The 14,691-nt window shown below is 41.5% G+C and overlaps 1 protein-coding gene and 1 pseudogene across 2 annotated transcripts in view; both read left to right on the top strand.

The window, feature by feature from the left end:
• Positions 1-14,275, top strand: part of LOC121434952 (sphingomyelin synthase-related protein 1) — a 49,996-nt gene extending 35,721 nt beyond the window's left edge. For both annotated transcript variants that reach the window (XM_041633945.1, XM_041633946.1), the window contains exons 5-6: positions 9,015-9,165; positions 9,540-14,275. In XM_041633945.1, coding sequence (XP_041489879.1) covers positions 9,015-9,165; positions 9,540-9,844 — 456 coding nt within the window. In that variant the 3' untranslated portion in view covers positions 9,845-14,275. The remainder of the gene's footprint in view (positions 1-9,014; positions 9,166-9,539) is intronic.
• LOC121434869 lies at positions 5,107-8,260 on the top strand (annotated as a pseudogene).
• Positions 14,276-14,691: the final 416 nt, after the last annotated feature.

Here is a 14,691-nt window from a genome sequence, read left to right as displayed (position 1 = left end):
CCCCACATACACAGGGTGAGTATATAATGTCCACAGGGTCCTGAGGTTCAGTCCCTTTTCCCATCATCACCCACCCACCCCCACATACACTCTTAGTTAATGTTAGTGTATAATGTCCACAGGGTCCTGAGGTTCAGTCCCTTTTCCCATCATCACCCACCCACCCACCCCCACATACACTCTTAGTTAATTTTTAAAAATCAATAAAATAATTTTAAGTGTTGAGGATCTCAGTTAGGCGTAGTTACACATACCTTTAATCTCAGCACTTGGGAGGCAGAGGCTGGCAGATCTGTGTTCAAGCTGAGCTCCAGGACTGTGGGACTCAGGGCTATGTAGAAAGATCCGTTTAAAAGAAACAAGACCAAAACTTGATGGTATCATATGTCCTTGGTACACAAAATTGTGAATAGTTAGATTTAGGCAAAAAAATTAATAGTCTACTTTTCAGACAGGGGACTTAATGGGCATTAACACCTTTGTTATTTCAATGTTTGTAAAACAAAATTAGGTGCCATTGCCTATACTGCAGTAGTAGAAATAGCTGGCAGGCCAATTAGGGAAGGAAGATTAAGCACCCAAAGGAGATAAGAGCTAAAAATGCTGCCCTTACGTGAAGGGCAGCTGAGTTCTCCAGGCATTAGGCATGTGAGGCTGAGCACTGAGAAGGATTGAAAGCAAATATTAAGGTTACAAACTGTTGGGGAGTTTTGTGTTTTTCAATATAGAAAAAACATTTCTTTTCTCTGTTTTTTTTCCTTTTCCTTTTTCTTTTTGGAAACAGGGTTCTCTGTGTAGCCCTGACTGTCCTGGAACTTGCTCTGTAGACCAGGCTAGCCTCGAATTCACAGATCTGCCGGCCTCTCCTCTGGAGTACAGGGATTAAAGGCATGTGCCATCACCACCTGGCAGAAAAACATCTTTTTATTACAAAGTTGACCGTGTTTCTTGTAAGAAATCAAATTATATATAAATGTATGTTAAAAAAGCAAAAGCTTACATAGAACCCTTTTTGTCCCGACCTATAAGTAAAACTGTTAATATTTGTGCCTACTTGCACAGATCTGGCTTGGAGTTTCTTCTTTCTTTTCTCCCTCCCTTGGAGGCAGAATCTCTCTATGCAACTCTGGATAGCCTAGAACACAGGCTGGCCTGGAACTCACAGAGATTCTTCTGTCTCTGCCTCACAACTGCTAGGATTAGAAGTGTTGGCTACCTCCAGCAGCACAAATCATTTTTATGTAGAGTTTGTATTTACTCCAATAAGTTGACATTGATGGACATCCTTCAACTGAAGGATGAATTTCAAAGGTGGATCTGTAATTTAGGGTTAAGTTACTGCTGTATTATTCTTTATCTTGTATGTCTGGGTAAGGCCTGAGGTTAGTGTCAGGTTCTTTTCTTGATCAATCTCCACCTTATATACTGAGGCATTTCAGCATGCACCAGTTCAGCTAACATCCAGCGACTCTGGGGAATTCTTGTCTCCTCCTCTTCATACTGGGATTACCAATGGGTCATTGTATCCAACTAGCCTTTTAGGTTTTGTCTTGGCATGGGTTCTAGGGATCTGAACTCAAGGCACATTTGCATAGAAGCACTTTACCCATCTCCCCAGTCTCCTTAGTTACTTTTTTTGTAAAGAGCACATAGTAACTTTGTAACCTTTTTTTTTAAAAACTGATATTTATTGAGCTCTACATTTTTCTCTGCTCCCCTCCCTGACTCTCCCCCTCCCCACTTCAACCCTCCCCCAAGGTATCCATGCTCCCAATTTACTCAGAAGATCTTGTCTTTTTCTACTTTCTTCTACTTTGCATCTGGATTAGATCTATGTAAGTCTCTCTTAGTGTCCTCATTGCTGTCTAAGTTCTCTTGGATTGTGATTTGTAGACTGGTTTTCTTTGCTTTATGTTTAAAAAGCACCTATGAGTGAATCCATGTGGTAATTGTCTTTCTGTGTCTGGGTTACCTCACTCAAAATAATGTTTTCTAGCTCCATCCATTTTCCTGCAAAATTCAAGATGTCCTTTTTTTCTGCTGTGTAGTATTCCATTGTGTAAATGTACCACATTTTCCTTATCCGTTCTTCGGTCGAGGGGCATTTAGGTTGTTTCCAGGTTCTGGCTATGACAAACAAAGCTGCTATGAACATAGCTGAGCACATGTCCTTGTGGCATGATTGAGCATCCTTTGGATATATACCCAAAAGTGGTGTTACTGGGTCTTGAGGAAGGTTGTTTCCTAATTTTCTGAGAAATCACCACACTGACATCCAAAGGGGCTGTACCAGCTTGCATTCCCACCAGCAATGCAGAAGTGTTCCCTTTTCCCCACAACCTCTCCAGCATAAGTTGTCATCAGTGTTTTTTATCTTGGCCATCGTTACAGGTGTAAGATGGAATCTCAGAGTTATATATATAAATAAATATATATATATAAATAAATATATATTTATTTATTTATTTATTTTGGTTTTTCGAGACAGGGTTTCTCTGTGGTTTTGGAGCCTGTCCTGGAACTAGCTCTTGTAGATCAGGCTGGTCTCGAACTCACAGAGATCCGCCTGCCTCTGCCTCCCAAGTGCTGGGATTAAAGGCGTGCGCCACCACCGCCCGGCCTCAGAGTTGTTTTGATTTGCATTTCTCTGATGACTAAGGATATCGAACATTATCTTTCAGCCATTTTAGATTCCTCTGTTGAGAGTTCTCTGTTTAGGTCTTACTCCATTTTTTTTATTGGATTATGTGATCTTTTTGTGTCCAATTTCTTGAGTTCTTTGAATATTTTGGAGCTCAGACCTCTGTCTGATCTGGGTCTTCTATTCAGTTCCATTGGTCCTCCTGTCTGTTCTTATGCCAATACCAGGCTGTTTTCAGTACTGTAGTAGAGTTTGAAGTCAGTGATTGTGATGCCTCCAGTAGTTCTTTTATTGTATATGATTATTTTGGCTATCCTGGGTTTTTTGCTTTTCCATATGAAGTTGGGTACCATTCTTTCGAGGTCTTTGAAGAATTTTGCTGGGCGTTGCATTGAATCTGTAGATTGCCTTTGGTAACTTTGTACTTTTTAAGTATCCTTTCTTTCTGAAGCAGTGCAATGAACATTATCCATGTTTGCTTTTGGTTTCCAGATATCACTCAAAAATATTCATCAAAAATATTTTAAATTTAGGGGGTGTTGCCTGGTGATGTTGGTGCATGCCTTTAATCCTAGCACTCAGGAGGCAGAGGCAGGTGGATATCTGGGTTAGAGGCCAGCCTGATCTACAGAGGGAGTTCCAGGACAGGCTCCAAAGCTACAGAGAAACTTTGTCTCAAAAAAACAAAAGGAAAAAAATATTAAAGAGAGTGTGTGTGTGCACATATGCAAGTGCAGGCGTACACCTGCCTCAGCATGAGTGTGTGGTTCAGAGGACAGCTCTCGAGAGCCACTTCTCTCCTGCTGCTTGGTGAGACCCAGAAATTGAACTCCAGTCATTGGGCCTGCCCAGGAGTGCCTCTACACACTGAACCTTCTAGCTAGACCCACTCAGGCCTTTACTTATCAGAGCAAAACTGCACTGAAACAGTCATCAGTAACTGGACGTGGCAGTTCGTACCTATAATCCCAGCACTCAGAAGGCTGTGTGTGGCAAATTCGAGAACAGCTGAACCACGTAGTGCACTGATTTTCAACCTGTAGCGCATAATCTGTTTGACCCTTTTGCAGGTTGAACAACCCTTTTATAGTGCTCACATAACAGATATCCTGCATATCAATTATTTACATTACAGTTTATAACTAGCAAAATTACGGTTATGAGGTGGCAATGAAAATAATTTTATGGTTGGAGTCACCTCAACATGAGGAACTGTTAAAAGGTCGCATCATTAGGAAGGTTGAGAACCACTGCCATAGTGAATCCCACAAAGACCAGAGGTGTTGGATTTCTTGGAGCTGCAGTTGGGAGCCATCATTCATGGGTGCTGGGAAGTGATTAGGGTCCTTTGAAAGAACAGTACATATTCTTAATCACAGAGCCCTCTCCCTAAGTCCCAGCAGACTAAACTGAGTCACCTATCCCAGTGTACCAGTTAAGTGATAGAAGACAGAGAGATTCAGTCATTGTGGCCACTTGGGAAAGAGGAGCAGACAGAGGAGTCCAGTGACCTCCAAAATCAGTACTGATAACAACTTTAGGTTTAAGTAGAGGAGAAGTTGGAGTGAGAGCAAGAAGTACACGTAATAAGGCCTCCTTGGTCTAAGTGTGGTCTGGTTGGTACCTCAGTTCTTGTTATTGCCTGAGGGAAAAAGCCAGTTCCCATGAGGTGACTAGTCTTGCTTGAGGGTTATCTCATGATGGGGTGACCTGTCAGTGAGGCTCCAATGGACTGCAAATTTCGGGCCGTGGGTCTGGAAGGGATACTGAGATGGCATCTCAGTTCTCATCCTTAGCTTTCTTTGTACCATCATTTTAGCTTTGAAGGGAGAGAAAATAAACTGAGTAGAGCCATGTCTAACATGCCTTTGAGCAGAGTTAAGCTTGCGACTCATCCACAGGAAGTGAGGTAGATGCTCAATTCGAGCTTTTGTCCTGCTTTGAGCCTCCTTGTGCTGCTGAGGAGTCCTTGACCTTCAACGAGAAGATCCTCTAGCTGTTTTAGAACAGCTGCATGGTTCCGAGTTGCGTGATGTAACTGTCACAGCAGTTGTGAGCAGTCTCTGGAAGTGATGACAATACCGCATTTGACTGGAGGTGGAGGCTGGGTTTTCATTCCTACAGCATGCCACTTTGTTCACTTTTCGTTTATATAAGAACCTAATCTCCTGAAATTATACCATATGTGGTTTGACGTGAAGGCAAAAACATTTTCCCCCGAAAGTATACTAATTGATTAGGAACAAACTGTAATGAAGTTGTGTGCTTTCCCTCTGAAAGTTTGACAGTTTTAGTCTCAATAGATTACTAGAAGAAAAGGCATACAAATTTGATAATACCTCCAGAGCCATGTACAAAGTAGGGGAATCTGCCAGAGTGTTGAAATTTGTTTTTCATTATATAAAGGAATAAGAGACAGGAGGCTTCTGGAGGTGTGGCAAGTTCAGGAGAGGACCTCCTTGGCCATGAATGGCAGCCTTATTATCCAGACAAGATTTTTCAGGTAACAACACATGGACACATGTGTCATCTCTGTCTAGGCTGGAGGATTCAGACCCTCAGTCTCTGCCTCCTGCTAAAGGCAGATCTGGAGATCTCAAAGAATGCTTTTGTGTTTGCATCTTTTGCTTAATTAGCTAATGTAGATAGATGCTTCTTTTTATACACGGAGGGATTTTTTTTAATATTTATTTATTATGTATACAATATTCTGTCTGTGTGTATGCCTGTGGGCCAGAAGAGGGTTCCAGACCTCATTACAGATGGTTGTGAGCCACCATGTGGTTGCTGGGAATTGAACTTAGGACCTTTGGAAGAGCAGGCAATGCTCTTAACTGCTGAGCCATCTCTCCAGCCCACACGGAGGGATTTTTAAAGCCCTTACTGAGTGCAGTTTTCTGAACAGCCAGATCCAAAGATATCAAAGGAATATATTTAAGGTGGAACATAACATAAGCTTGTTATGCAGATAAAAGAATTTCCTGTGCTTGAAGGGAACTATCAGGGGACAGCCACTGAAGAGAAGGCTGGATCTTTGTGCACGTAGCTGCAGCTTGTGCTACAAGAAGAAATTAGACGTCACTCTCCACTGTGGACAGTCCTCTTTCTGTTTCTGGTGACTTTTCTTTATTATAGTTATGTATGGCTATTTCCATCCAAATCTGCCCTAAATGCTGCTAATTGCTTTGAAGCATAATGCAGCCTGCCTATTGACCTACATTACTTATAGCAGTCTCAAAAGTAGAGTGTTATGGGGATAATAACCAGAGTCAAATCCCTTACAGTGAGATCCATAGGCCTATATTATTATTATTGACCTACATTATTTATAGCAGTCTCAGAGTAGAGTGTTATGGGGATAATAACCAGAGCCAAATCCGTTACAGTGAGATCCACGGGCATTTCATTTTTGATAAATTAATGGTTTAAAATCATAAAACCAAGATTGGTTTTGAAATTTAGCAGCACAAAGCTAATTTGCATATCTTGTCATCCAGACAGTTTTTCTGTGGCATGATTTCTAATGGGTCTTAATAGTCAGATATTAGTGAGTAAAAGCTGAAAGATCAGAGAAGCAGATCAGCCAGCCACTAGTCCTTACCTCTACAAATCCTCAGACCAAATGGGGTATCCTGTCTCAACAAGTCCTCAGGCTGAATGCTTTGAACTCCTGTCTCCTCCCACCTTATATTGCTCTCTCCACCCAACCGTATCATTCCTGTCTCCACCTCCTTAGTACTGGGATTAAAGACGTGTGCTCCCAAGTGCTGGGGTCAAAGGCTCTGTTTCTCTTTTAGACTGATTCAATCTCATGTAGCCCAGGGTGGCTTTGAACTCAAGAGATCCACTCTGTCTCCTGAGTGCTGGAATTAAGGTGTGTGCCACTACTGCCTGGCCTCTATGGCTAACTAGTGTGACTAGCTCCACACTCTTATCTTCAGGCAAGCTTTATTTGTTAAAGCACAAACAAAATATTACCACATTTCTCTTTTTTGTAAATAAAAAATTATAAAAAATAAAATAAGGCTATAACTAATGTAAGAAAACGATATATAATAAGTACCCAACGATATATATACAGGCACTAAGTACATCAACAATGTCTAGTCCATTTGCATCTGACAAATTCAAAGAAAATACTCTGTTGTCTATCCTACTGAGTCAAATTTTATACCTAATTTTCCATTCTAACTTGCATTACCAACCCAAAGTTATCTTTTTATGTCTCTCAACCTTACACACTTTACATTTCCTTAGTGATTTTCTTTTCTGAGTCTAGTAAACAAGGAGACTGTAGCTGTCGTGTGTTTAGTCCCTCAGAGACCCAAGAAGAAAACATTAGCCAAGTAAAGCAGGAAGTGCGAGCAAGCAACTTCCAAAAAAATGTGAGAAATGACAGAAACAGCTGGCTGCCTGGACAGTTACCCAAGGTTCCTCTGTAATGTTGGGGCATCCATCTTTGGCCTATAGGCCTAGAATATTTGACAGACTTTTCTATGAAGCATGATTTTTTGAAGGATTGTCCTACCTTGTCTTGGCAAAATTCAGCAGTCCTTTTTTTGTGTCCTGCTTTTCCAATTTAGACAGCATACTGCTAGTAGTCAAGGCAAGGACACTTTCTTGCCCAGTGGCTTACTTTTGCTACAAAGAAAGCAAATGCCCTATGGAGTTTTTGATGACCATCATCTTTTCTGAGGTACATTTGTGCTGCCAGGAGCAGACATGACTCGTGATCATAAAAAAAGAACCTGTGTTATTAAAACTTCTTAAATGCCATATTCTGCAGATCTCTGAAGTGTTTGAAGATGACCTGTCTATCTAAAGTATATGTTTGACCTTGAAAACATACCTAATATGACTACAAGTTCAGTTGTAATAAGTGATTGACTACTACTGACCAATATTTGTTATTGTCCTAAATAGTAATAATAACTTTCAAGGGCTAAAACTTTGCATTACATTGTTAAATGAGTTGCATAGGTACAATACCTTAAACAATATTAGAAATGTATATACAGGGTCATCTTCTTTCCTTCCTGTAACTGTTTCTTCCTCTTGAGACCTGTGACTCAGCCCTAACTTCAAAGCCGCAGCTGTTATACCAGATCGACAGACAATTCAAGATATCAGCCTAAATGAGGAAAATAGAACACATTCTTCTGTCACCCTCTTGATTTTACTTTTATGTACCCTACCGAGATCATTGTTTTCAGTGATAGGGCAGAAGAATTTAAGAAACTGAACTGCCAAGTGATTGGAGCTTCTGTGGATTCTCACTTCTGTCATCTGGCATGGATTAATACACCCAAAAACAAGGAGGATTGGGACCTATGAACAGATCCCAAGCACACCATTGCTCAGGATTATGGAGTCTTAAAGGCTGATGAAGGTATCTCTTTCAGGGGCCTCTTTATTATTGATGATAAAGGTACCCTTCGACAGATCACTGTAAATGATCTTCCTGTTGGCTGCTCTGTAGATGAGATTCTGAGACTAGTCCAGGCCTTCCAGTTCACTGACAAACATGGCGAAGTGTGCCCAGCTGGCTGGAAACCTGGCAGTGATACCCTTGAGCCTGGTGTCCAAAAGAACAAATACTATTTCTCTAAGCAGAAGTAAATACTGGATCATTTTTCTGCCAGGCTGCGCTGGGCAGCCAGAAGAAAATTTCTTGTACTCTATTCGTGCTTAAACACAAAACTTGGTGTGATCTAAGACATCCCTTTCCTACAGTGCTGGAGGGTTAGCCTTTCTTTCACTGTTGGGAATAGCACAAAGAAACCCTGTCTCGAAAAACCAAAAATAAAATAAAGATTTTAATATAGATTTAAGCATAGGCATTGTGGGATAAAAATAAGCAAATAAATTAAAATAAAATTTAGGGGTATTCTTGTAACCTTGGCTGGCCTATGTCTTTGAGAATATAGCCTTGGACTCTTGATCCTCCTGCCTCTGACTATGAAGTGTTGGGTTATGGACATGTCACATCATTCTTGACTTTGACCTTTTCACTTTCCACTTTTTGCTTTTGTTGTCTTGAGATGTGCTCTCTCTATGCCCCTGGCTGTCCTGAAACTCAGTATGTAGACCAGCCTGTGCTCAAGCCCCTTCAGCATATGTTGCATGCCCAGCTGGATGTTTTCACTCTCGAGGACTCTACTAGAAAGGAGCTCGAATTACTGTGATCTCACTTAATTAGCAGCATTTTCTGAGGCTAGGAAAGCTTTTGGTCACTCTGGACCCACTTTGAATTAATTGGGTTTGCCTTTGCCTGAATGAATCATTCCTCACGAATTCCCTTCCCATAATGGATCTGGGGAATCTTGGAACCTCTCTAAGCATTTGAAGAACTAATTCAAAGATTTCTTTATAGATATATGGAAGTGTGTGGGAGAAACTACACCGGGCATTTGCCATTTGGAGCGGCTTTGGTATGACCCTGACTGGTGTCCACACTTGTGGAGATTACATGTTCAGTGGCCACACAGTTGTTCTAACCATGCTGAATTTTTTTGTCACGGAATGTAAGTATGTCTTCAATGCTTCTGTACATATCAGACAGCTGGTTGCAAAGGAGGAAATGGGGAGGATGTAAAGTCCTAGGAAGAATAAATAGGCAGTTGGGCTGGGGTTGGCAGTTACTTGGTGGAGTGCTGGTCTGTCATGCATGATCCTCAGCACCGCATAAAAACATGTGATGGCACATGCCTGTCGTCCCAGAAGTTCCAGTTCATCCTCAGCTACACAAGCAGTTCAGGGCAGCCTGAACCACATGAGACAGGGCTGGGGGCACATAGCAGATTGGGGAGCAACAGCTTGTAGCCTACCCTGAGAAGCATGTGACCAAGAAGCTTTGGAAGAAATGTGTTTTTAAATGATCCTTCTGTCCTTCTCCTAGATACACCAAGAAGCTGGAATTTCTTGCATACTCTGTCCTGGGTTCTCAACCTCTTTGGAATCTTCTTCATCTTGGCTGCCCACGAACATTATTCCATTGATGTGTTTATTGCCTTTTATATCACAACGAGACTCTTTTTGTACTACCATACTCTGGCCAATACCAGAGCGTATCATCAGAGTAGGAGAGCAAGAATTTGGTTTCCTATGTTTTCTTTCTTTGAATGCAATGTTAATGGCACAGTACCTAATGAATATTGTTGGCCTTTTTCTAAACCGGCAATAATGAAAAGACTAATTGGATGAAGACGTATCTCTGTAATGAGTTTGTTGTTAAATATACAGTAGTTACGGAATGAAAATGAGTAACTTTGCTTTGTCCCAGGTTGTTCCTGGATATGTTGCATTTTTGGCTTATATGTTGACAGATTTCCCGTTCTGAGCAAGTCTGTGACTATAAAACTCAAGAAAGAGCAACCAAGACTCCTCACCTAGCTGTTTAAACAAAGAGCTCCAGGAGGGATTTCCTGCCCCTCCTTCTTTGCAGGAAGACCCTGTGTGTGGGTGATGTGTATGCTGAGTGTTTGCTTACTGAGCTCAAACACATCAGCTTGGGCTGGTTGATGGATTTTTATTGATTTTCAGTAGGACTCAAGTCAAATATTTTTTGAAGCTCTTTCCCCCTAGTGGGTGAACCAGTCTCACTTCTTCCTTGAGCTAATCTGTGTCTGTCTGGAAAGTGATTGTCTTACTGGTAAACATGTTTTGCCCTTTGAACCATTTTTAAGAAAAGCGTATTGAACACAGCAATTGGTGTGAAACAAGAAGAGAATGCAAGGGGCCACGTGTGTGGTGGTGACATGCTGGTCAGGTGTCATTGGCCTTCCCACCGATGCAAATGTGGGGTCAGCATTTTCACCATAGGTGCAGTTCCTGTTTTGTTTTAAAGCTTCAGTGTGAACAATAGGAAGGACTCATGAGGGAAACAGCCGCCTTCGTAATAGTAAAGTGGGGTCATTTTAGTGCTGTAAGTGTCTGGAGTAAATTTGTGTTACAGGGCAGATGACAGCCCAGTATATGCTTTTCTTAATGATGTGACTTAGTGAGACAAGTAAGAGGGTTTTACCAGATGTTGAAGTTCTTATGTCAGTAAATAAGTAAATGTGCATGCAAAGAAGTCTTTCTTCTAGTGAAAAAATTCTGCAGGTTGTAGGCATAGTGTTAGCGCTGTGGGGATTTTTGTTTTATTTTCCTGAAATATCTCAGTTTTGACTGTTGAAAGTAAACAGTCTGAGACATATTTGGACACTAAAAGCTTGTTGCTTTTTATCTTAAAAATAATTGTGTACATACATTCTTTCTATAGTTTTAATTTGGCAGTCAAGAACTAAAACGAATTAGCTCTGTTTGCATTAGAAAATTACCTTCGGTGATTAATTTTACCTCTGATACCATCTGTCACTTTAGCTTTGACCTTAACCTGGTTGTAGAATTGGAAATTGACTTTCAACGTAAACAAGTGGGATACTAATTGTGTGGTTTTTACATTCCATTTCAATACACGGACTTTGAGGAGGTGCTGGCATGCTGAGGTCACAGTTAGATCACAGCAGACATCTGTTTCTTCTCTGTGTGGATGAAATATTCATTATTGCAATTGGAGTCATAGTCCCACCCTCTCTGAAGCTACCTGGGTGAATCAGGCAGGAAAGGGATATTAGGCAGGCAGGTTTCAGCCCGCGCTGCACAACCACGCTCCGGGTCTGCTGGAGAGAGCACTCGTTTATGACTTGAGAAAAGATGTGAGGCGACTCAAGTTTGATTATGTTTTTAAATCTTATACTGCAGAATCTTACAGTGTTTTAAATTGCTGATTCTGTTACAAGCCAGGGTCAAAAATGCCAATATCTCATGTAAAGAGATTACATAATCACGGGGTAAAGGTTTTCCGTGCATGTTTAAGTGGTTTGACTTGTGGTCAGAGGCCATTACTGCCACCCTCTCACCCCCATCCCCTGACATAGCATGTCAAACCCAACTTAGCTAGGGGAGCTAGGGTTGGCTTTCGGAGACTATTCCAGAAACACGTGTCAACATGAATTTTAAAATGTTAACTATATTCATGGTAAATGTCTTAACATCAGGCTTCTCTCCTCATATGGATTATTGTAGAACAAAATACAAAAGTAAATGCAGATAGCTTTGCTGCGCTATTGCAGCCCGCAGTGTCCTTGTGAGTGGCCTCACGGTCACTCCCAATGTTTGAGGAAAGGTAGGCTAGATAGTAAGCTGTTAACTATTATAAGAGCATTTACATGAGGTAATCATCTTCGGGTCTCAGTTAGTTTTCAGTTTTTGTCTTTGCACGTTTTCTCTTGTTGAAATCTTAACTGTAGAGAAAATAGAGTTTATGTTTACATTCTGGGCAGGATGTGGCTGGATGGAGAGGCTCCATGCCTTTGAATCTTGTAGTTGATTCTGCAGTTGTACGAGCATTTCATCGTTAACAACTTAGTACAGAAGGAAGGAAAGGTTTTGAGTTTGGGGATTCCAACTAGGTGTACTGTAAGAAGACCTTGATGGATTGCCTATGTTCTAGAAACAGTGTTGTTGCCCTCCCTGTGGTGCTAAACCTAGGGCTGTGTGTGCCCGGCAAGGGCTCAGCTAGCTATTGATCTACATCCTCAGCTCTGTTTTACGGGGCAAGGCAGGGCATCTTATTGAAAGGGAGCTGGTAGGAAAGGAATGAGGCAGAAACCTTTTTTGTCTGGGTTGTACTTCCCAATAGGCTGTCCTCCAGTCCTGTCTGACCAGACTTGCTATGACAAAAATACTTTTAATCATGCTGGTTCTAAATGTTAATGATCTTCCAAATCGAAAGCAATAGGCTACGTCTTAGAATCAGTCAATTTAACAAACTAGAAAAACCACTGCCAAGAGCTTACCATCGGCACTGTGAGTGACGGCCCTCCTGCCTGCCCGTTAGGGCCGAGAGCTGGCAGAGATGAGAGGAGCAGATCCTCTTACAGCAGAGAGGAAGCAGCCTGTTTTAGGAACGTGTGCAAAACTTGTCTTCCCCACCCCCCTTTTTTTTTTAATTTTTTAAGTTATTTTTTGTTTTTGAGGCAGGGCTTCTCTGTATTGCCTGGGCTGTCCTGGAATTCAGTCTGTAGATTAGGGTAGCCTCAAACTCAGGGATCCACCTGTCTTTACCTCCCGTGCTCGGATTAAGTTCAAATTCATGACAAAAACCTGCATTGATCATATTTAGCAAAAAGCAGTTTTATCACTTAAAGATTCTAGAGCTAAAATCCTTAAGAATGTTTATGGTGTTCTTGACTTAAATTCCCTGATTTAATACACTTAATTATTTGATAGTCTTTTGTAGAAAGAGATCCCATAGTCAAAGCAGTGAAAGCACCTGTCAGCCCGCTAAGGTTCTCAGCCCTTGGAGACAAGAGCACTCCTTAGAATAGTTTATTTGCGGGGCTGGAGAGATGGCTCAGAGGTTAAGAGCATTGCCTGCTCTTCCAAAGGTCCTGAGTTCAATTCCCAGCAACCACATGGTGGCTCACAACCATCGGTAACGGGGTCTGGTGCCCTCTCCTGGCCTGCAGGCATACACACAGACAGAATATTGTATACATAATAAATAATAAATAAATATTAAAAAAAACAAAAACAAACCCTGATTTCATGAGAAGATGCAACCTGTTCAAGTCCTACACTCTGCAAAGCAGCGCTCCAGGGCTGTCCCACTAGATCCAGGGCCCTCGGTGCTCCAGGGTTGTCCCATTAGATTCAGGCATCCCTAAGACCCCTGAGCATTGCTTTAAAAAAAAAAAAAAGAATAGTTTATTTGCTTTTCTTCATCCAGTGTGAAAGCCGCCAAAGCATGTCAGTTTAATGACAACTTTACACGGTTTAGACAGCTGCTGTTTATTCGGAGCCGAGCTTGGCCTCGGTCGTCCCCACCCTGTACCTCTGCGGCTGGGGATTGGTGAATCCCATTAGTGCTCAGAGAGCTTCAGCCAACCGACCGGTGGGAAGATTCTGTTTGTCTCTCCTCACAGAACTGTAAACGGCTGGAAGTGTTGTAGAAGGGCTTGTTGGGTCACCTGTCAGTTCACATAACTAATGTTGTTATCCAGTCCAGTCAGTACAAATGCCTGTGAACTCTAAGCTATTCCCCAGCTACACTAGGTTGTTCTGAGGATACGTTGTTCTACTGTGTTAATCAAAGGCCTCTAGTGTGTGTCTCCTGTCTCGGCAGAAGGAAGCTTTGTGCTTCGACAGGAGAAGGAATATTATGAAGTTGCTTGTTTTCTTCATTGTTATTTCACATCTCTTTTAATCTGAGCTACTGGATTATCTGAAAAACTAAAAAGCCTGTTGTTATTAACATCTTTAAAATGTTTAATTTTAATAATTTTTCATTGAAGAATTCGTGAATTGTTAGGATAATGAAAGTTTCTGATATGGAACAAAGGAGGTGAACCTAACTCAGTAAAGAAGCAGTTTGTGTGGACTAAGCTGGGCGTGTCTCCCTTTCCACAGAAAAACTAGTGTTACTTGAAGATATGAAAGTTCCTGTGGTAGCCATACCTTGAAGCACAGTGTTGTATATAAGTAAATATCTGATTCTAAATTAAATCCAGATTTAACTAATATATTATTTTATATCTTTGTTGTATTAAAATGTTTTAAAACACTAAAAATAAAACGTTTGAAAGTTGACTTGCAGCTTATTTAGATATCCTGCACTGTTAATATAGTGTGTCTTTGTTGTTTCAGACAGAATCTTGCTATGTAGTGTGCTCTGGTCTGCAGCTTCTGTGCACTTCCTGGCTTTCCTTGCCGTTCGCCTGCATCAGCCCCCTAAGTGCTAGCACTGTCAGGTGCCATGGAATCTTAGTTGTCATCCTCCCCCACCCCTGTGTTTCAGTGCTGCAGCTTGAAAAGAAAAAAAATTTTACGTACACTACGCAGTACACACGTGGAGGTCAGAAGACAACTTGGAGGAGCTGATCACTGTTGGGCCTCGGGTTGTCAGGTTTGGTGGCCTGTGCGTTTACCTACTGAGTCTTCTCACTGGCCGAATAGCAACTTTAAAACTGTAGGATGTCGTGTGTGGCATTTAGTTATCTCAGGGA

This window comes from Microtus oregoni, unplaced genomic scaffold (assembly GCF_018167655.1).
Source record: "Microtus oregoni isolate MIOR12 unplaced genomic scaffold, Mior012 000045F_ref0000178, whole genome shotgun sequence".
In the NCBI taxonomy this organism is placed as follows: domain Eukaryota; kingdom Metazoa; phylum Chordata; class Mammalia; order Rodentia; family Cricetidae; genus Microtus; species Microtus oregoni.
The sequence above is the reverse complement of the archived record's forward strand: the minus strand, read 5'-3'. Positions and strand labels throughout refer to the sequence as shown.